The sequence below is a fragment of the Oryctolagus cuniculus genome, chromosome 3 (assembly GCF_964237555.1).
Source record: "Oryctolagus cuniculus chromosome 3, mOryCun1.1, whole genome shotgun sequence".
NCBI classification, from domain to species: Eukaryota; Metazoa; Chordata; class Mammalia; order Lagomorpha; family Leporidae; genus Oryctolagus; species Oryctolagus cuniculus.
Window position 1 is genome coordinate 164,989,744 of NC_091434.1, and position 22,225 is coordinate 165,011,968.

General features: G+C 57.8%; 1 protein-coding gene across 6 annotated transcripts in view; it reads left to right on the forward strand.

The window, feature by feature from the left end:
- The first annotated feature begins 147 nt into the window (after window positions 1–147).
- Window positions 148–22,225, forward strand: part of CCDC136 (coiled-coil domain containing 136) — a 29,330-nt gene continuing 7,252 nt past the window's right edge. For 2 of the 6 annotated variants that reach the window (XM_008258228.4, XM_070071301.1), the window contains exons 1-12: window positions 5,711–6,035; window positions 9,321–9,644; window positions 12,473–12,584; window positions 13,490–13,658; window positions 14,781–14,921; window positions 15,133–15,291; window positions 15,562–15,732; window positions 16,105–16,290; window positions 17,763–17,957; window positions 18,433–18,663; window positions 20,222–20,695; window positions 21,375–21,596. In XM_008258228.4, the coding sequence (XP_008256450.3) occupies window positions 5,726–6,035; window positions 9,321–9,644; window positions 12,473–12,584; window positions 13,490–13,658; window positions 14,781–14,921; window positions 15,133–15,291; window positions 15,562–15,732; window positions 16,105–16,290; window positions 17,763–17,957; window positions 18,433–18,663; window positions 20,222–20,695; window positions 21,375–21,596 (2,694 nt within the window). In that variant the 5' untranslated portion in view covers window positions 5,711–5,725. Of the gene's footprint in view, window positions 283–919; window positions 1,028–2,670; window positions 2,920–3,010; window positions 3,086–5,710; window positions 6,036–9,320; window positions 9,645–12,472; window positions 12,585–13,489; window positions 13,659–14,780; window positions 14,922–15,132; window positions 15,292–15,561; window positions 15,733–16,104; window positions 16,291–17,762; window positions 17,958–18,432; window positions 18,664–20,221; window positions 20,696–21,374; window positions 21,597–22,225 lie in introns of those variants that run through there. The other 4 variants (XM_008258229.4, XM_017342704.3, XM_008258226.4 and 1 more) reach the window with 3 other exon arrangements.

Here is a 22,225-nt window from a genome sequence, read left to right on the forward strand (position 1 = left end):
AGCTCGTGTCGGAGGGCAAGACCCGAGGCGTGCCGAGGCGCGCTCACCTTCGCAGAGAGCGCGCAGGGAGGGCTTCCGGGAGGCGGCGGCGGCGGCAGCAGCGGGAGGCCTGGCCAGGCCCCGCCCCTCGGTCCGCCCTCTCTCCTCCCCGCGCGCCCATTCGGGTCCCGGCCCGGCGGCTGCGGCTTCGGCTCGGGGAGGCGGCGGCAGCGGCGGGAGCGGCCATGGAGGCGGGCGCCGGGGCCGGCGCGGGAGCCGCGGGCTGGAGCTGCCCGGGCCCAGGTCAGAGCCGTCCTCCCTCCCCTCACCGCCCCTCCTGCCTCCGCTCCTGCGCGCCTGCCTGCAGACCCCGGGCATCCCTGCTCCTCCGCTGCCCACCCCTCCGCCCTCAGCCTTCCTCCCTCCGTCCCCGCGCGTCCCGGGCCCGGTCTCCATCTTTCCGGTACAGCGGCCACATCCTCCCCGGGGGCCCTCCCCTCTTGCCCCTCCAGCTCGCGGGGGCTCCAGCCGCTGCAGCCCCTCCAGTCCTAAAGGCTCCTGGGCGCCCGGCGAGGTGTGACGGGAGGGGCGGGGCGGGGCGGGTAGGGGGCGTCCCCGCCCAGACCCCTTCGTGCGCCTCTGTCGCCGCTTTGCAGTCGCACGGCCGCTCCCCCTTCCTGGCTGCTGCTCTTCCTTGCGTCCCAGCCCCTCTCCTCTCGGTCCCCTCTTCTGAACATACGCCCGCCCTCCTTCTGCCTAGACCAGGACCCCAGCTGGGCTGGGGTCCCCGCGGGGGAGGCTGAGGGAGGGGAGTCGCAGAGCTGAGCTGGCAGGCGCCTCCGCTGGGATTGCAGATCCCAGGGCCCCACCGGCCTGGAAGGCACGTCCGTCCCCTCTCTTCCCCTGCCCCCCACATGGCTTCCTGTCTCCCTGCTCACAGGACCCACAGTAACCACTTTAGGCTCCTATGAGGTGTCCGAGGGCTGTGAGAGGAAGAAGGGCCAGCGCTGGGGGTCCCTGGAGCGGCGAGGGATGCAAGCTATGGAGGGTGAGTTTCCCAAAAGGGCATCTTTCTTTCCGGTCCCTTCTCCTCCCTCCCTGTGACCCCAGAGCTCCGAGCCCGTGCCACAGCCCTGACCTCTGTTTCCCTCAGGCCCCTCCTCCTTTGGGTGGGAACTCCAGTCCTCCCCAGGGCGCTCTGAGGAAAGTTCAAGGTGCATCCCTTTGGGGCCCCGATGGCACAGCTAACCAGGTTGCGTGCCCCTGGGGAGCTGCCAGACAGAGAACCAGGCCTCTGTGGACAGAGCTTTGAAGCAGTCTTTCAGTGGGGGGTTCGTTCTCCCCGCCTGCGACCCAGATCCCAAGCTGTCTCTGGTTTTTAAAAAAGGCAAGGGCATGGGCACCGCCATGCACTTCAAAGCAAAGTCTCGCAGCTGCGGTCCTCCGGGCTCTGGTCGCCTGGAAGAGCCAGGCCAGGAAGGGCAGGTGAGGCCGTCCCCTCCGACGCACGTGGGTGCCCACCCCACCCGTGTGACTGGGCACCGCAGCCAACGCCGGGCCCCTGGAAGAACACGGCTGGTCCAGGTGCCGGGACTCCCTGGGAGGAGTCCCCAGGCCCCTCCGCCTATTCGGTGTGGGCCACCCTGGTCCCCTTAAGAGGGGCAGGTGACACAGGGGTCCCAGCTGAGCCTTAGGCTGCTGCTAAGAGGAAGTAAGAGCAGAGCCTCTGCATTTGAAGACAAAGCAGACAATCACCGTTCAGACAAGATTTTGCTATTTCCAGGAACTGCATTGCAGTGAAAGAGGGGCTGCTCGCCAACCAGGGGCTGGGGACCAGCACCTAACCCCCCCCTGTTGCTATTATTATTATTATTATTTTTTTCCTTTGAAACACATTACAGTGGCAGGCTCACTTTTACACACAGGTGCAAGCTAAGACTTGCCCTGAAAACTCCAGGGGCAAGAGGGGTTATCAAGGGAAGAGGGGCCTCACCCTGCTCAGGTGGGGAGGGGAGGCCCTGTGACAGCCAGGAGGGCCAAGGGAGGAGGGGCCTCACCCTGCTCAGGTGGGGAGGGGAGGCCCCGTGACAGCCAGCCCCAGCAGGGCCAAGCAAGGGGAGCTTGCAGAAAATTCCAAACAGCTGTTTGACAGAATGCGTTTGAAAGGGCCCCCGCGTTTGTCCAGTGAATTTAGAATCATTTCATTCACATGTTTTCTTTCTCTACCTACTGACGGGCAATGTTTGCTTATTATGGAAAGGCTAATTTTACACTAAGCCACCTGAATAATTTAAAAAAAAAAAACTTTCTACAAATCCTCAAACTGTAACTCTGGCCCTGATTGGCCTAAAGGCATGCCTGGTGTCCGAATCTCCTGACCATTCAGCCCTCTCCCCAGAGAACACACTAGAAAAGACTTGGGTGTGCATGTGTGGTTCCCCGGGCTGAGCCAGGAGACTGTTTGCCCACAGGTTGGAGGCAGAGGCCACCAAGCGTGCCGTTGGGCCAGGAGGATCTGGGGGAGGGGAGGGCGAGGTGGCCTCCTGACCTGCCCCTAACACCTAGGGCTCATCAGGCATCCAGGGGACTCCTGGGCACACCGGGCGGCACTGTTACGCCGCTCTGCCCTCTGGAAGGGCCACGCACAGGAGGCTGGCACTGACTCTCTTCTGGGCTGGGCGTCTCTCCCAGGAGAGGTGTTACTGCCAGCTCTCTATGAGGAGGAAGAGGAGGAGGAGGAGGAGGTGGAAGAAGAAGAAGCTGAGCACATGCAGAAGGCTGGCAGCGGAGGCTCCTTGTCCCTGAGCAAGCACCGGGGCCTGAGCCTCACCGAGACTGAGCTGGACGAGCTGAGAGCCCAGGTGCTGCAGCTGGTGGCCGAGCTGGAGGAGACGCGGGAGCTGGTCGGGCAGCATGAGGACGACTCCCTGGAGCTGCAGGGTGAGCGCCTGCCGCGGGCCGGGGGGCCTGGGCCCAGAGGCTCCACGCTGCGCCTGCTCGGAGCCTCACCGGCCCACCCCTCTCCCCACAGGGCTCCTGGAGGACGAACGGCTGGCCAGTGCCCAGCAGGCAGAGGCGTTCACCAAGCAGATCCAGGAGCTGCAAGGTAACGCCCACGGGGGCCAGGGGCCGGCCCAGTGCTGTCCCTGAGGCTCTAACGGAAGCTTGGCAAACCAAAATAGCCCAATGCCATACTTGGGTCTCATCTTTCTCTTCTTGCCTCTCCTCCTCTTTCCACAGCTTCTTCTGTCCCCTCTTCCCTCCTCACCTCTCCCTCTCTCTCTCCTTCACACAGCTCCCAGAATCCTTTGCTCTCATGGTCAGGGCCAAGGGCGGATGCTCAGTATTGGATTCCAAGCCAGACTCCTCTCGCCTGTCCCTCCAAGGGCATGATGGGAAAAAGCAGTGCATGATGGGAAAGTGCAGTAGGCTGACGCGAAGTCACTGCAGGGGCCTCTGAGCTACCTTTAAGGGAACCCCTGAGAGCTTTTCTGGCTCGCTCAAATCTGAGCTTGTACCACCCCCCCCCCCAACACACACACCCCTCCCTTCCTATGCCTACATCCTTTTGTTTCTGGAAACCAGCAAGCCTTGCATTTTGCTGCACCACTAAATAAAGCAGCAGCTTTTGTGCCTTGGGTGGCCCTCCAGAAAGTTGAGAGGAGCTGCCCCAGAAAACAGCAGGGTCACTGGAGGGAGGCGGGAGACCAAGCCAGAAAGTGGAGGGGCAAAGGCAGGCCAGGGAGCAGCCCTGCAGAGGGGCAAGCGAAGGGGACGATGACGTGAGCGAAGGCAGGGGTAGGGGCCGTGAGAGAGCCACAGGAGGTGGGCTGCACAGGGGACAGTGTGGCATCGGGCTCACCGACCGCTGCTTTGTGCAGGTCTCGCGATCTGTACAGGGCACTCTCCTCTCCCGGAAATTCAGTTGCTTGTCTGTGAACTAGGACTGATTCGTTTGTTTATCCGCGGTGTAGTCAGTGCATTGGTACGTCTGAGTTCCTGCCCCATTGGAGAGAAGGTTCTGATGAGGAGGGGCAGAGAGCGGCATAAACCCACGTGGCGATCAATGCCACGGAGGTGACCTAAGACCCAGGGATGGCGCAGGTGCGCGTTGTAACGGGGTGGTCAGGGATGCTGTCTTTGAGATGCTGGCATTTGAGTGAAGCCCTGAGTAATGAGAAGGCCCTGGCCATTCAGGAGCCGAAGGAACAGCAAAGGCGCAGAGGCGGGAATGAACTTCATGTGAACTTCACGGAGGACAGAACACAGGGCCCTGGAGGATCCCAGAGAGAGAGCGCCAAAGGCAGCCAGGGGCCAGCTCGTAGCGGGTCTTGCAGGCCCGCTGAGAGCTTTGCTTTATATTTTTATGTCATTTTAAAAAGTTGTTTTTATTTGAGAAGCAGACAGACACAGAGACAAAGACAGATTTTCCCATCCAGTGACTTTCTCCCCAAACGCTGGCAACAGCCAGTGCTGGACCAGGCCCGAACCAGGAGCCCAGAACTCCAGCTGGGTTTCCCACTTGGGCCACAGGAACTCAAGTACTTGACCTCTCATCTGCTGTCTCCCAGGCATCAGCAGGGAGCTGGATGGAAGCCGAAGCAGGACTTGAACCCAGCACTCAGATATGGGAAGCAGGTATCGCCAAGCAGCGATTTAACCCACTGTGCCTCAGCATCCTCACTGTACCTTCTGTGTAGAAACGACGGAGGGAAGAGAATCCAAACAGTGAATCCTAGGGCACATCATTGCCTTACTCCAGTAGAGAGGTGGTCGGCACTTGGATGGAGGCAGTAAGATGGGAGATGATCCAGAGCGTACTTTGAAGGTGGAGCCTTCAGGAGTTGCTGACGAAATGGATGGAAGGAAACAGAAACGTGAAAGTCGCCTTTACAATGGAAACCTGGATGGGGCGTGGTCTCGTTTATTGGGTGGGGAAAGACTCAGACTCAGCAAGGAATAAGAATGGGCACCAGGGGACCCTTTAAGATCTTTTCCTTTCTATTGGGTTTGAACATCCAAGTGACTTAGAAGTGTTTTTCAAATTTATTTTTATTTATTTATAAAACAGAGGAGAGATCGATCTCCAATCTGTTGGTTCATTCCCCAAATACCCACATTAGTCCTGGGGCTGGGTGAGGCTGAAGCCAAGAACCCAACCCAGGTCTCCCACATGCGTGGCAGAGACCCAGCTACTTGAGCCATCACTTGTCCCAGGGAATCCATTTGCAAGAAGCTGGAACAGGGAGTGGAGCCGGGACTTGAACCCAGGCACTGTGATATGGGACGTGGGCGTCCCAGGTGGTGTCTTAACCACTTTGTCAAACACCTGCTCCCAAGTGACTCATCCAGGGAGGCTACTGGGTATGTAAATTCAGAACGGGGGCGGGGGGTGGGATCCCGGCTGGAGATACGAGTTTGAGATCCGTTAGCTTATAGATGGCATGAGAATCCACGGGAGATGGCAGTGCTGTCACAGGAGAGACGCTGGAAGAGGAGAGGCAAGTCCAGTCCCAGAGATGCCCAGGACTGAGAGCTGCAGAGCAGGGAAGTGAACGGAGGCCGAAGCTGGGTTCTGCTGAGGGAGCCAAGAGCTGCAAGGCCTGCTGGAGATTGGCGACCCACCGTAGAAGCTGCCAAGGCGAGGGGATGATGGTGGAAATTGGCAACATGGAGAAGCCTGAAAAATTTCAGTGCGGACAGAAGGCTGACTGGGTTGGAATAGAAGCGGAGATGGGAGGGGAAAATGTGGGTGAGCGCAGGCAACTCCAGTAGTCGTTTCCAAGAAAATCGGAGAAATAAGGGACATGGAGTCACGGGGAAGCGCTCACCCTGGCGGGCACCCCGAGCCCCGCCCCCCAGAGGGCCCGACCGCCCTCGCGCACGCGCCTTGCCCGTTCCCGCCGAGAGGGGGCGCGCGCGGCCTCAGAGGGAGCTGGTGTCGGGGGCCGTTCGGGCCGCCACAGCCCCTCGGGGCCCGGACCCGGCCGGGCGGCGGGAGGCCCCCCAGGGAAGACCACTTGCGGGGGGGCCCGGGGAGATGGAGGCCATAACCAGTGAGTGAGAATCGACCTCTTTGCCCCCCAGCCCGACCCCCGGGCCCCTCCGCCTGGCCTCGACGGTCCCAGCCCCACAGCCAACCGGCGCCGGCCCTTCGGAACCCGGCTCGGGGGAGCCCCCAACTCCCGGCAGCCGGCCCCTCCCCGCTGCGGGCCCCGGCATGGGCATGTTAGGGAAGTGGAGGTGGTGGTACCCTGCACCTGGGCCCGTGATCTGAATGGCGGGTTCGCTGGTGGTCCCCACTGAGCTGGGACCTCGCTGTGCTGGCCCAGCAGTGGGGATGGAGCAAGGGCTTCCTTGCCTTGCAATAGCGGGGCTGACCGGACCAGAATTAGATCGGTCCCTGCTTGGGGATTGGGCGAGGAGAGGAGGCATCTGGGATCGGGCCAGCAGGGAGGACTGGCGAGAGGTGGGGTCCGGGCTGCCCCTGTGAGCCAGGGCGGGTCCGCGAGCCTTCCCTGAGACACCCGGGCCCCTCGCCCTTCCTGCTTGCAGCACCCTTCTCATTTTTAAGAAAACACCCAGCATGCACTTCGGTACACTTGGGGACACTCTGACCGTTTGCTGAATGTGTGCACCCTTGTCTCACCCGGACCTGAACACGGGAAGTGTTTACTGGGCCAAGCCCAGGGCCCAGAGCTGTTCCTGGTGAGCGGCGCAGCCGTGGGCCCCACCTTCCTACGGCTTGCAGTGCTGCCGGAGGTAGACCAGCTGCACACGCGGGCGCGAGGAGAGTATTTCTTGCAGGACTTGGCTGTTGAGGAGCTGTGGGGAGAGCCTAGGAAAAGTGGAGTAGATGAGCAGAGACTGGGGACAGGAGATGAGGAGAATGTGCCCGTGGGAAGGTCCTGAGCCGCCCAATCAGTCCTGAATTCCCCCATCCTGGCCCCCAAATCCTGAGTTCCTATTAATAGCTATGCCTTTAAAAAAAAAAAAGATTTATATATTTGAAAGAGTTACAGAGAGGTAGAGAGAGAGAGAGAGGTCTTCCATCTGCTGGTTCACTCCCCAGATGGCTGCAATGGCCGGAGCTGAGCTGATCCAAAGCTTCGTCTGGGTCTCCCATATGGGTGCAGGGGTCCAAGCACTTGGGCCATCTTCTACTGCTTTCCCAGGTCATATCAGAGAGCTGGATCAGAAGTGGAGCAGCCGGGACTTGAACCAATGCCCATATGGGATGCTGGCGCTGCAGGCCAGGGCTTTAACCCAGTACGCCACAGTGCTGGCCCCACTGCCTATGCCTTTTACTACCTTTCCTCTTTTAGGTTCTGTCAATCCCAGATGGGTTCCTGTGTCCAGAAGCCCTGAGATGCTGCACAGATGCCGAGAGCGCTGACACATTTTTCTCTCGTGAGCCTCTGTGTATTATAAAACACAGGCCTTGTGAAAATTCACACAGCGCAGAAACATAGGAGGTGGAAAGTCCACATCCCCGTCATGTGCGGCACCGCTCAGGAGCAAGGCTCTGGCTGGTCTGGGACGTAGATCTTCCCAGGCCTGTTTCTGTCTTTGTACATTTGTGGGTTATATATGTCTCGTAAAGGTAACTTTTGCAAGAATTAGATAATACCATGCATTTTGTAGCTTGTTGTTCTTCTAGTTAATATATTGTGGAAACCTCAGATCTTCAGTGTAGAGCTGCCACTTTTTTTTTTTTTTTTTTTTTTTTTTGGCAGGCAGAGTAGACAATGAGAGAGAGAAAGAGAGAAAGGTCTTCCTTTGCCATTGGTTCACCCTCCAATGGCCACCGCGGCCGGCGCACTGTGGCCGGCACACTGCGCTGATCTGATGGCAGGAGCCAGGTATTTATCCTGGTCTCCCATGGGGTGCAGGGCCCAAGCACTTGGGCCATCCTCCACTGCACTCCCTGGCCACAGCAGAGAGCTGGCCTGGAAGAGGGGCAACCGGGACAGAATCCGGCGCCCCAACCGGGACTAGAACCCAGTGTGCCAGCGCCGCTAGGCGGAGGATTAGCCTAGTGAGCTGCGGCGCCGGCCTGCCACTTTCTTTCAAATGGCAACATGATATTCCCTTCGTCCTCTGTCAATTTAAAAAGCACGTATCAAGTGCCATTTAGGTTTTCACTCTATGCTTAGTTATATGGTGAACTAACATGTGGATTTCTTTTTTTTTTTTTTAACATTTATTTATTTTTATTTGAAAGTCAGAGTTACACAGAGAGAGGAGAGGTAGAGAGAGAGAGAGAGAGAGAGAGAGGTCTTCCATCTGCTGGTTCACTCCCCAGATGAACACAACGGCCAGAGCTGCACCCATCCGAAGCCAGGAGCCTCTTCCAGGTCTCCCACGTGGGTGCAGGGGCCCAAGGACTTGGGCCATCTTCTACTGCTTTCCCAGGCCATAGCAGAGGGCTGGATTGGAAGTGGAGCAGCCAGGTCTCGAACCAGTGCCCATATGGGATGCCGGCACTTCAGGCCAGGGCATTAACCCGCTGTGCCACAGCGCTGGCCCCTAACATGTGGCTTTCAGCTGTGGACTCTAAATACGCAGTTGTTTTGGATCTCGTACTTACCACAGGCAGTTCGTGGGACCTCTGAGGCTCTATAATTTCCAAGCTCTCAGCTTGAGTGGGTGAAAATAATTTTTGTAAATTTTTTTTAACTAGGAGAATTTTTAGAAGTCAGGCCAGCAATAAAGCACTATCAAGTAGGGATAGGCATTTGGTACAGTGGTTAACTTGTCACTTGGGATGCCTGGCCTGCACTGGGGAGTGCCTGGTTCAAGTCCAGCCTCTGCTTCTGACCCAGCTTGCAGCTAACGCACACCTGGCAGGGAGCAGATGGTGGCTCAAGTGCCTGGGTCCCTGCCACTCACATTGGAGACCTGGATGGGGTTCTGGGTTCCTTGCTTTGACTTTACTCAAGTCTGGCTGTTATGGGCATTTGGGGAGTGAACCAGCAGATGGAAGATCTGGCTGTCTCTCTGCCTCCATCTCTCTCTGCGTTTCCAAGAACAATGAAAATAAATTTTTTAAATCTTAAAAAAAATAGCGTAAATTAAATTTGGTCTTTAACTGTCAGGTGTCTCCCAGGAAGTACTTAATACTCTTTGTTTACAGCAGCCCAAGTTGTTGCATTTGGTAGCAGGCCTCAAAATCTGCTTTTCTACTCAGCCTACCACACAGAGTCGCTCTGTTCCTTTTATTCCTGGACACTGGGGTGTCAGGAGTTTGCGGACAAGCCGTAAGTCCACCTTGAACTTTGTGCCGCCGGCACGCGGTAGACGAGCCGTCCCCCTGACCCTCTGCACCCTTGGGCTTGCAGGTGAGCTTCGCCATCTGCGGGAGGAGATCTCCCTGCTAGAGCGGGAGAAGGAGAGCGAGCTGAAGGAGATCGAGCGGGAGCTGCACTTGGCCCAGACTGAGATCCAGAGCCTGCGGCAGGCGGCGGCCGACTCGGCGAGTGAACATGAGAGCGACATGGCGTCGCTGCAGGAGGACCTCTGCCGCATGCAGACCGAGCTGGACGACATGGAGCGCATCCGGGGAGACTACGAGCTGGAGATCGCCACCCTGCGCGCCGAGATGGAGATGAAGAGCTCCGAGCCCTCCAACAGTTTAAGTCTCTCGGACTTTTCTGGGTTGCAAGGTAGGAGAGAGCGAGTTCTCCCGGCCAGAGGAGGGTGGGTAATGCAGAGGAAGGCGGTGGAAAAGTGTGCCGCTGGATGAGGAATTAGGAACCGCTAGGAAAAAGCCCTCCAGGTTAAACTTGAGACTGTGGGGCCGGTGCCGTGGCTCACTTGGCTAATCCTCCACCTGCGGTGCCGGCATCCCATATGGGTGCCGGGTTCTATTCCTGGTTGCTCCTCTTCCAGACCAGCTCTCTGCTGTGGCCCGGGAAGGCAGTAGAGGATGGCCCAGGTGCTTGGGCCCTGCACCCGCATGGGAGACCGGGAGGAAGCACCTGGCTTGAGACTGTAAGGGAGAACATGTACTCAGATGTTACAGTCATTCCATGGCGCTGTGAGAGGCGTGCATTGGGAATTCTACCCCAGAGAGCCTTTAGGGCTTTGTTGACCTGACTGTGGGGAAGCCCTCCTGCTGGGCTGTCCAGTTCTGGGAGGAGGGGAGAGAGCCGGGTCACCTTGGGAAGCCACCTGCTGCTCTGGCCTCATGGTGCTTTGCCGGCTCGTGTCATGGGGGGCCCGGCCCTGCTTCCCAGGCTCCGGGGTGCTAATTCTGAGGCTCCTCTAACCCTTCCAGTGGGGAAACTTTAGGGCCAACAGATCAGAGCTCAAGACAGCTGGAGAGGAAGATTATTTCCAGTAAAATATGAGGCACTCAAAGCTTCAGCCAGTGAGGCGCCCAGCTAGTTGCTAGGATTCGCGACATCAGAGAGCCTGGACTTCCGGTCTGAGCACAATGGAGGCCCTATATTTGGCCAGGCCAAGCAGAGGCAAGCAGAGGCAAGCAACAAGGAATCTAAGGCCTTCAAGTTTGCCCGGCCATGTCCAGCCTCTGAGAAGAGCTGGTGGTGCAGGGAGAGGGAGGCTAGCGCAGAGGGAAGGGCTTGGGCTGGAGTGAGACAGGGGCAGAGTGCAGAAACACAGCTCCACCCCTCAGCACCGTGAACTCCATCTGGTTATCATCTCTCGCTGAGCCTTGATCTCCACAGCCGGGATGGGGAATTCAAAGTGGCGAACAAGGCCTTACAGCGAGGTGGGGTTCTGGAACGGTAAACGGTAAGAGGGCCTTGGGGGAAAGTGTAGAGAAATCTGAATCCAGTGTGGAGTGGAGTGAACAGTAATTGCCAGCCTTGATTGCTGAGTCATGCCACGTGTCCTGGGGTAATGAGATGTTAACAGTTGGGGAAACCAGATGAGAACTCTCTCAGGGAACTCTACTGCTTTTTTTTCTTTTTTTTTTTTTTAAGATTTATTTTATTTATTTGAAAGATAGAGTTACACAGAGAGAGAAAGACAGAGAGAAAGGTCTTCCATCTACTGTGCCGATCCGAAGCCAGGAGCCAGAATCTTCTTCTGGGTCTCTCACATGGGTGCAGGGGCCCAAGGACTTGGGCCATCTTCTACTGCTTTCCCAGGCCATAGCAGAGAGCTGGATTGGAAGTGGAGCAGCTGGGACTAGAACCAGCGCCCATATAGGATGTCGGTGCTTCAGGCCAGGACTTTAATCCACTGTGCCACAGCGCCGGCCCGGAATTCTACTACCTGATAATTTCTTTTTTCTACTACCTTTGCAACTTTTTAGTAAATCTAAAATTACAAGTTTATTTAAAGAGAAAAATACCGCTGCGAGCATTCGCGACCGCAGCCCGATCTGAGGCTGAAGTCAGACAGGGCTGGTTTCCGTTTTCTTCCTTCCTCCTATGGTAACCTGTGGTAGTCTAAGGACTCTGATTGGAATGGAAAGGAAACGTCAGAAGTGACGTTCAGGGCGGTGACGCTCCCAGCAGGTGAGATAGGCCTTGTGTTCCAAACAGAGCAAATCGGTGTTTGTTAAATATCAGTAGAATTCATGTTCTAGGAGACACAGTTCCTAGTCACGAGGGAACAAAACGTAGGGGTGTTTACATCATGATGACGTGACAAAAATTATCGCTAACTTGGCCTTAGGGTCAGTGGGGCAGTTCAACCTGCTCTGTTCTGAGGCTTGGCGCTGGTGATACGTGAGGCGATGGAAGATCGCTGGAGGACTGGCGTGGCGCAGCAGGTTAAGCCGCTGCCTGCGACACCAGCATCCCACCAGAGCATCGGCTCCAGTCCCGGCTGCTCCGCTTCTGATCCAGCTCCCTGCTAATGCACCTGGGAAAGCAGTGGAAGACGGCCCAAGTGCTTGGGCCTCTGCCACCCATGTGGGAGACCCGGATGGAGTTCCAAGCTCCTGGCTTTGGCCTGGTTCAGCCCCAACCATTGTGGCCATTTGGGGAGTGAAGCAGCAGATGGAAGACCTCTCTCTGTCTCTCTTTCTCTCTGCCTTTCAAATAAATAGCGTATCTTAAAAAACAATCATTTATTAAAAAAGTTAGAAAAAAATTCTTGACCACATCAAGACCAAACAGAGTGTTTGAAATGGTGATAAAGGAAGGAAAAGAAAGATCAGAACAGCTGGGTTGTCTGGCAGAGTTCACAGCTCTCAGCTTTTGGTTCTAAAGGAATCATAAACAACTATAAATACAGAACACCAGAAACCTAATCAAAGTCCCCCAAGCCCCCGGAAGCTCAAGACCCTGCTGTGGGCGGGGCAGATCTGCAGGACGGCCTCCCGGTGCTGTGGCATCTTCTGGGCCTGTCTTCTGAGCCTCTGGGAGTGGTGTCTCTTCTCTGTCTTCAGAAAAAGTGAAGCTGTTCCGACTTGTGCTCTCGGGTTTCTAGGCAGGAAAACGGGGTGTGGGGGGGGGTCCTCACCCGTGCTTCCCCCACCCCGAGGCACTCACCTCGCTCTGCTTGTCCTGTGCAGAAGAACTGCAGCAGTTGCAGGAGCGCTACCACTTCCTGAACGAGGAGTACCGGGCCCTGCAGGAGAGCAACAGCAGCCTCACGGGGCAGCTCGCGGATCTCGAGAGCGAGAGGTACAGCCGGGCGGCTGGAGGGGCGGGTGGGTGGGGCTTGGCAAGACTCTGCCTCGGGCATCCCTGAAGGCAGACACCGGGGGCACCAGTGTTCCTCTGATCCTGGAGAGCTGATCCTCTCCCTGATAGACCGCCTGGAGGCAGGCACAGGAACCCAGCCTGATGATCTCAGAACCAGAGCTGAATGGCTTCTGAAATTTAGCTTTCTTGGGGCCGGCGTTGTGGCGTGGCAGGTAAAGCTGCTGCCCACAACACTGGCATCCCATGTGGGCGCCGGTTTGTGTCCCGGCTGCTCCACTTCCAATCCAGCTCCCTGCTAATGGCCTGGGGAAAGCAGCAGAAGATGGCTCAAGTGTTTGGGCCCCTGCCACCCATGTGGGAGACCCAGACGAAGCTCCTGGCTTCAGCCTGGCCCAACACTGGCCATTGCAGCCATCTGGGGAGTAAACCAGTGATGGAAGACCTCTCTCTCTGTGACTCTGACACTTTCAAGCTAAATAAATAAATCTTAAGATTTAGTTTTCTTCCACTGTAGCTATCGGGGTCTGGTTTGCTCTGCCCGAGAGTAGGTTGAGAAGACATTCCTACACTGTCCATGCAGACTTGATTAGGTCTAATGGCTTAGCGCAGCCAGACTGGAGCTGGCTTGCCACCAGGCCCAGCCTTGAAACCAACTGGACTGGTACTCGTAGGGCCTCCCAGGGCCCACACGCCTCTGCAGAAGAGATCCTGGCGACTGTCCTCTTCTCCACGTGCTTATCTGGGAGGTGCATCGCGGCAGAAGGCCCCGCCTCTCTTCGGTATAATCTGAAGGCATAAGGATGGAGGCCGCTTGGCTAGTGGTCTAGCCAGGTTCGCTAGTGACAGAGTTCCTTCCAACGGGGCTTTGGGGTTCTGGGTTACAGGACACGGAGAGCGACGGAGAGGTGGCTGGAGTCCCAAACACTGAAGAGCATGACATCGACCGAGTCTCAGACTTTCGAGGCGGATTTCCCGGAGCCCGACCCTGGAATGCAGCTGTTGCGGCAGCAGCTGCTGGGGGCTGAGGAGCAGATGCTGAGCATGAAGACCAAGGTACGCGCGCACCGCGGGCAGGGGAGGGCAGGGGAGGGGAGAGGAGGGGAGGGGAGGGGAGGGGCGGCGGGCTCCTTCCACAGCTCCCTTTCACCTTCCACTCAGCGCTGGCCAAGGAGGCATGTCACTGGCCGTAGAGAGCAACCGGGGGCTGCGCAGTGACACTTGGGCAGCAGCTGCATCTCCAGTGGGCGGGCCAAGGAGCTCCTCCTGCCTAGTGACGCTGAGACGTCCTAGTGTCATCGGGAGACACGTCACTCGTGGGTCTGTGGCAGTGTTGGTGTAAACAAACCAATGGCACTGCCAGCCCTGTGAAGGTGCAGAGGTGCAGGTGTGTGCAGGCTGTTGGACTTGACAATGCTAGTAAATGCTGTGTTACCGGTTTATGTATCTACTATGCTACTTATTACTTTAGAGCGTGCTCCTCCTTGTTAGAAGAAAAGTTGGCTGTGAAGCAGCCTGACAGCTTGTGTTCACCTCATCTCTCTTAAAATTTTTTTTATTTATTTAAAAAGCAGAGTTACAGAGAGGCAGAGAGAGAGAAAGAGAGAAAGGTCTTCCATCTGCTAGTTCATTTCCCAGATGACTACAACAAGTGGAGCTGGGCTGATCTGAAGCCAGGAGCCTGGAGCTTCTTCCAGGTGTCTCATGTGGGTGCAGGGGCGCAGGCACTTCCATCTTCTCCTGCTTTCCCAGGCCATAGCCTGGATCGGAAGTAGAGCAGCTGGGACTCGAACCAACGCCCATGTGGTGCCAGCACTGCAGGCGGCACTTTACCCACTATGCCACAGCGCTGGTCCCTACCTCATCTCTTGATCGCATTGTTTTCCTCTTGTGCTTGATTTAGCCTCGTGTTGTTTTGTCCATCATGGCCTTAGGACCAATAGGTGATGCATACACGTGTACAAACCAGGCCAGCTAGAATGTACTAGGCTTTGTACCATGTACGTCTGTACGTCCATGATGTTTGCACAACAGTGCATTTCCCAGAACACATCACGGCTATCGTTAAGGGACCCACGACTGTGTTCCAACTGAAGGAATGCAGGCTTTCCCCGAGCCTGTCTGGAGCACGCGTGGCACCTGCCATCAGCCGGGCTGCCTGCTCCGTTTCCCGCGCAGTGCAAGGAATTGTGTGGAGAGTTGCAAGAGCTACAGCACCACCGGCGGGTCGGCGAGGAGGAGCAGAGGCGGCTGCAGAGAGAGCTCAAGTGCGCGCAGAACGAGGTGCTGCGGTTCCAGACCTCTCACAGCGTCGTCCAGGTGAGCGGCCTGCGTGCAGCCGCTGCCGCTGCCGCACGGGACGACGGGCACAGAACCTGCGGCCCGCCCTGCTGACCTTTACCCCACAACCAGGGCCTCCCCCGAGAAGCCCAACCCTAGGCCCACGGGAGCTCCTCAAGGCGTCCACGTCTGTAGAGGGGCCTGCCGTGTCCAGAAGGGTGACAGTGCTACCCACGTCTCCCCCGCACAGAACGAGGAACTGAAGACCAGGCTCTGTGCCCTGCAGCAGAAGTACGACGCCAGCCAGGATGAACAGAAGGAGCTCTTGAAAGTGCAGCTGCAGCTTCAGTCTGAGCTCCAGCAGCTCAAGGTCACAACATCCACGGTCACGGAGAGCCAGGCTGAGAAGGTGAGAGGGCAGCCAGAGGTGCCGGGAGCACCTGCATCGCGGGAGATGCCGGCTGCGAGTGGAGCCTTAAAAATAGCTCCAGCCTCCAGCTGGGCAGCCGGGCAGGTGGGTGAAGAGCCGCGGGCCCCTCGGTGCTGTCTCGGGTAGGTGAGCACCAGGCAGGAGGGGCAGGAAGAAAGCAAGCCCCGGGCCATCCGTGTCCAGATGGCTCAGGCAGGAGAGTGAGTAAAGGAAGCCGCTGGCACCGCCCAAAGCCCTGCTTTCCTGCAGGAACTGCTGTGCCGGGTCCAGAAGCTGCAGCTGCAGTACCAGACCACCACGAAAGAGAAGGAGAAGCTGTTGCAGGTGCAGCAGCAGCTGCAGGAGCAGCTGCGGGGCCATGAGGCAGAGCTGCAGGGCCTCAAGAACATGGTGTCCTGCTTCCGAGAGAGCGCAGACAAGGTAAAGCAGCGCCAGGGAGGGGCTGGGGGCGGGCAGCGCCGGGCGGGAGGGGGAGGGAGAGCCGCTCTGTGAGGGCCAAAGAGGTCCTGAGGGCAAAGGAGACTCCTCTCAGCTTCCTCTGATGTCCAATCAGAAAGCCGGCCCCTATACAAAGAGCAAGTCCCCTCTCCCCGCTCCCCACGAAGGGAAGCCCAGGTCTCTGTTCCAAGCCTGTTAGGGCTGGGCCCATCTTGGGGGTCCCTGGCTGGGATGACACTGGGGCCGAAAGGGACAGGGGAGGACCGATGGACCCCCTGTAGTCCCCGCCTGAGAGGAGCGCGTGCGGCGGCAGCGGCTCCCCGGGTGACGGCCGGGCCTGGCTCCCCTGCCCAGAACACAGAGACGCAAGCCCAGCTTCGGGAGATAAAGCGACTGTACGAGGACAGCAAGGACGAGCTGGAGCGGCAGAAGCACATGTACGACCAGCTCGAGCAGGACTTCCTGCTGTGCCAGCTGGAGCTGGACGAGCTCAAGACCACCCAGCCCCTTCTCGAGGACAAGGACAAATGTGCTAACAAGGTAACTGTAATCCCGAGAGGTGAGCGTTCCCAGGTACTCGCTCCAGGGAGAGGCGGTGCGACAGAGGCAAGAGACGGAGCCAGCCCCGCAGCGGGCTTGAGGGCTCCCTAGCCGGGAAGCGGGCACAGCCACCTGCTGCCACCTGGGAAACGGTTCTCCTTGACCTTGCCCTTGAGCCAGAGCCACAGCGTAGCGAGAGAAGCCCCTGTGGATACCAGTATCTGACGTGAGTCCGCGTGGGTGGATGTGTTGTCTGCTGGTGTTAAACTAGTGAGCCCCCCTGGGTGTTTGTGGAGCAGAGCGTACACACTGGCCGACCTCCCACACGGTTACTGCTGGAACTGTAAAGACGGGGGCCGGGTTTCTGAGGCAGACGACAGATGCTCTGGGAAGGGAGTGGGTGTGGCCTCGGGCTCAGAGGTGGGTGACAGAGGGTCTAGGCTCTCCCAGGATCTATTCTGTGATGTTTGGAGTAAATTCTGGAAGCCTACATTTCCTCCTCTTCACCTGGAGCAGAGCACCCCCCCACCTCACTTCCGGTTAGTAATAAATGCTGGCAGTGATCACTAAGGCTGTATGCACCTCTTCTTTTTCCGTAGAGTATAAAGTGCAAGGCGTTATCTTTTAATAATAAAAGCATGTTCAGCTCCTGGTTGCCGATAGGAAGTGGAAAGGGGTGGAAGCCGGTTGGAGACAAGGCACTAGACTCTCAAAAGCCGGAGGAGCCGGTGCCATTGTGCCAGAACCCTCGGCAGCTCCTCCCCAGCCAGCAGCTGTGTCCCTAGCGAGAGGCCTGGGAAGATGGAGGATGTGACGCCTCGCAGTCTGTTTGCGCCTCTGGGCCCTCTCCCTCCGCTCGCACTCAGCTTAGGGGCCCGGGGCCTGTGCCCATCACCCCTCTCCTGGTGGGAAGCACTCCGGGGAAGGAGCAGGTGCTGGTACCCAGAACTGGCTCTTCTCCAGCCACGGCATGGCATCAGGATTGGCTTAGGTCTTCAGAAGCTCTGGGTTTGGGATTTAGTCTACTCAACCCACCTCAGCACTAACTAGTACTTTTCCGAAGATGGTAAGAGATGGTTAGAAAAACAAAAATGGGAAAACGTGGAGTGAAATTAAGTCCTTATTGGTAAGGAGCATGATTGGGTCTGAAAACAAGTGGAGGGTCGCAGGAGCTGGTGTTTCCAGCGCCGGAGAAGGGAAGGGGGCTGAGAAGGGAGGGGTCTGAGAGCAGCCCCCTCCTGCAAGGGGCTCACAGGGCCAATGTAGAAGGCTGCCAAGCAGCCACACGGCGGCCGGCGGCAGTGCCATCTTCAGCATCTAGCGCCTGGTCTGTCTGGGGGCAGTATGCTTGGGACTGAAGTGAGTCTACCGGGAGGGAGACCCTCGGGAGCTGCAAGCACAGAATTGCTCCACTGGCCAGCCAGGAGGTGCGCCCTGCAGAGTAACCAGCCCTTCCCCTCACCCACCCACAGTGTGATGCACTGCTGTCCAGACTGACAGAATTGCAGGAGAAGTTCAAGGTCAGCCAGAAGGAGCTGGGGCAGCTGCAGATGGAGCAGTGCGAGCTCCTGGAGGATCAGAAGCGGTTGCAGGAGGAGCAGGGCCAGCTGCAAGAAGAGCTGCACAAGCTCATGTTCCCGCTCCCCAAGAGCGGGCTCGTCCGGAAGGTAACCGCAGCCAGGGCGTGACCGCCGTCCGTCCCCGGAGGCTGCTCTCAGGACCTCCGACATGTGGCTGTCCTTGGGAAGCATAAATAGCCTGGGGACTGGACTTCCTCCTGCCTGAGCCCGTCACTGCTTACTTTCTCACTGTTCCCCGCCCCACAAAACCCAAAAGCTCCATGGAGCTGATGAGGCTTTTTCTCGTAAGACATGCACGTCTTAGAACACATTCTCTATTCTGGAATCTGTGCAGCATTTCTATGCTTGGAGACAATGCACCTGAAAGCCCTTTGAAAACGAACCCTAAGAGACCAGCACTACGCGCTTAGCAGGTCCTCCTGGAAAGACCCCCCCAGTCCCCACTGGGCTGTGCAGGGCCAGCACAGAGATTCATCCGGAAGGGACTGGTTCCCGGGGGGGAGGCGGCACAGGAGCCTGCCGGTTACCCAGCCCAACTCCTTCCTCCCGTCCCACCCCACAGAGTCAGGACATACTGACAAAGCTGCAAGACCTCTGTGAACTGCAGATGCTTTACCAAGGCATGCAGAATGAGCAGAAAAAACTGATAGAGAGCCAAGCGAGTATACTGAAAGAACAATTAGAGACGCACAAAGCGCTGCGGCACTTCAAAGAGACACATTTCCAGGAAGTGGTGGAGAATCCTGAGGACCCCAAATGGGCTAAGTCCTCGAAATGTGATGATGAAAACAAGGTAACTCTAGCAAGAGGTGGGGGGCAGCCTCGCAGAGTTCTGGGGCAGGAGGGCCCCGGGGCTAGGAGACCTGTCGGGCCAGGAGTAAGGATAAGGCTGAAGGCCTGCCCTCGGCCAGCCAGGGCTCCACTGAGATGGAGCCCGAGAGCCTCACCTGCGTGCAGGGCCCTGCGGGAGCCCCGTGGGTCCTTAGAGCAGAGCGGGGGGCTGTGTCCTGATCATATGACTCAGTGCCATCAACTTCATGTGGATTCAGTGTGCGCCGGGATTCCTTTGGAGTGACTCAAATGCATCACCCTTTCCCATGAGCAGCAGAGCACACGTCTCAGGTCACCAAAGCTGTAGCCTTTCGGTGTTCTACGTGAGACAGATCCGGGCCCACTCGTTTCCACGGGGAGAGTTCTTAGCGTGTGAGTTTCTTCGAACACCCACCACTACCTGAGCTGGAACTTTGGTGGCAGCGACAGAGCCAGATCAGGCCTAGCCCAGAAAATGGGTGCATCAGAGCGCCAGCCAGGGGCCCTGCGTGTGGGGCAGGCATTTCCAGACAAGTCTGCTTAGGGGTAGGGCACACAGTTAGTCCAAGGTCTCTGTGAGACCAGGTAGATAGTTCCGCTTGAGGCAGAGTCTGTTCACCCAGCTATTTGCCTAAGCAAGGAGAACCAGGGGCCACAGCAGTCCAAACTATGAGGCTTGCTCAAATTTCAGGGATATCAGATGTCCAGGCTGAGCACCCTCATAGCAGAGATGGGAAGCAGGTATAATGTCTTTCCTAAGCTGCTCGGATCTCACGCCGGGCATCCGCAGCCAAGAAGCCAGGCCCAGGAGGCCGGGAGATGTGCCCAGAGGTCAACTTCAGAATCGGGGCAGGAGGTTCAGGGATTAATAGTTAGCCCTTGAGTCCAAGTCTGCATCTTCCAAGGAAGAATATTTTCTAGGCCCCTGTTTAAGGCTGAGTTGACTTGATTTTTATTTTAAAAGATTTATGCATTTATATGAAAGCGGAGAGAGAGAATTTCATCTACCGGCCTACTCCCCAGATGGCCGCAACAGCCGGGGCCAGGCCAGACCAAAGCCAGGAGCTTCATCCAGGTCTCCCACTTGGGTGCAGGGGCCCAAGCACTTGGACCATCTTCCGCTGCGTTCCCAGGGGCATTAGCAGGAAGCTGGATCAAAAGTGGAACAGCTGAGACTTGAGCCGCGCCCATGTGGGATACCAGCGCTGCAGGCAGAGGCTTAACCTTTCACGCCACAACTGGCGGGGTTGATTTTAGAACTGGGGGCAGGGAGAGACTGATGCTAAGGGTCAGGATAATGAATCCACTGAGAGAGAAGAGGGTGGGGTGAGGATCCGGGGTATTCTTGAGACCCAAGGAGAGAGGGAGGTCCCACAGCAGAAATGGGAGTGTCTGCTCCGGGCGAGATTCTTCCAGACGAGCAGGAAACCTCCCGTTTCTGTGGGCACTTGGCAGACACCTGCTCCAGCCGAGGTGTAGCTAGAAGGACTGACACGCTTAGGGGTAACAGTCATGTCTCCCGCCCCTACCCACCCTGGCAGTCCCAGCTGCTCAGGGGCCAGCTGCAGGCTCTGCAGGTGCTGTACAGCGAGAGTCAGGCGGAACAGGAGCTACTGCAGCAGGAGCACGAGAAGCTGCTGGAGGAGCGGAAGAGGCTGCAGGCCGACCTGCAGTTCTGCCTGGAAGAGATGCAGCTGCTCCAAGACCAGTCGCCTGCGGCCAAGGCGAGCCTTGAGTCCTACAAGAAGAACCACGGCAGCGTGGCTCCCAGCAGCGAGAACCTCCTCAAGAGTTACGGGAGCACCGACGGCAGCCACGACAGCTTCCTCAAGAGTTACGGGAGCAGCACGAGCGAGGCCCACGAGAAGAGCTACCGCAGCAGCAGCAGCTGCAGCAGCGGCAGCGGCTCCTACCGGAAGAGTTACGGCAGCAGCAGCTGCAGCTCGGACACCTATCACAAGAGTTACGCCAGCAGCAGCCCTAGCGAGGACCTAGCCGAGCCTGCAGACATGGAGGTAACAGTCGCCCGATGACAGGTCAGGCAGGGGAAGACGATGCTCCCGCAGGGTCAGTGGAACAGGATCCAAGCCGAGCTGGGGGGTTACTGGCAGGAAGTGAGGCCCCTCCGCCCCTGGCGGTCCTCCCTCCCCGAGAGATGCCCCCATCTGGATGGAGGCCTGAGATTCAGGAGTGTTCTTTTTATTTCTTTTTAAGATGTATTTATTTGAGAGGCACTTACAGACAGAGAGAGGGAAACAGAGAGAGAGGTCTTCCATCCGCTGGTTCACTTCCCAAATGGCTGCAACAGCTAGAGCTCGGCCAATCTGAAGCCAGGAGCCAGGAGCTTCTTCCAGGTCTCCTACACGGATGCAGGGGCCCAAGCACCTGGGCCATCTTCTACTGCTTTCCCAGGCCATTAGCAGGGAGTTGGACAGGAAGTGGAGCAGCCAGGACTCGAACCAGTGCCCATTTGGGATGCTGGCACTGCAGGCAGAGGCTTAACCTACTACGCCATAGTGCCGGCCCCAGGAATCTTTATCAGCCTGGTCATGGACTCTAAGCGGAGAGAGACAGCGTCCCCCTGCACAGCTCAGACCCTTGGCCGTCCTTCTGTATCCAGGGAAGGGCCTCACAGGATGGGGCGGAGCTCAGGCGGTTCTCAGGGTGCTGCCATTGCTCCTCCGCCCTCCACAGCACTTTGAGGACTCGGTGGCTAAGGTGCTGACCAAGCTGCAGGCAGTGCAGGCCCTGGACCAGATGAGCCAGGAGGAGCACCGCCAGCTGCAGGAGCAGATGAACAAGCTGCTGGACCAGCAGAGAGCGCTGCGGGCGGAGCTGGATGCGTGCGAAAGGGATTTCCAGGAGTGCATGGAAGGCCTGGACAAGCCCGCAACCCCTCCGTGTGACAAGAGCGAGGTAACGCCGCCGCCGGGGAGGCAGGGCTCCTCCCAGGAGTCCCCAGAGCCACAGGAGGTCACGGCCATTTCAGAGATGTTGACGAGAGGGACCAGGCAGGGAGACCGAATCCTAGGAGGCGGGGCATCTGCGCATCCTGGACGGACGTGCTCGGGGACAGGGGCATCTCTCAAGTGCCCGCTGTGCTGGCCTGCACTGGACTCTTCCCTCGGCCACTCCTGTCCTCTTGGTGTCCCAGGGCACTTCTGGAGAGCCTGTTCTCTGTTCTGCCTGTAGTTTTCTTGTCTCCTCAACCAGAGTGTAAGCACCCGAGGGCAGGGGCCTTGTTCCCTTCCTTTTGGTCTCGTGTGACACCAGGAAGGGCACAGAAGGCGTAGTCTCTGGCCAGTGGAGGTGGTGGTGGGGCACTGCGTGTGTGGCGGCGAGCACGGGAGCCCAGGCTGCTGAGTGGTCGTACCCACTGAGCAGGTTCTTAGTGCCAGCATCAGCCCAGCCCAGGAAGACGCGAGCAGAGCAGGGAGTCCCAGCAAGTCCCAGGCTCTGACTTGTCTGCCTCCAGGAGAGGTGCAGGAGCCAGTGTGTCGCAGGACTGCACGGCCCAGATCCTCGAGTTGCCGTACCCATTAGAG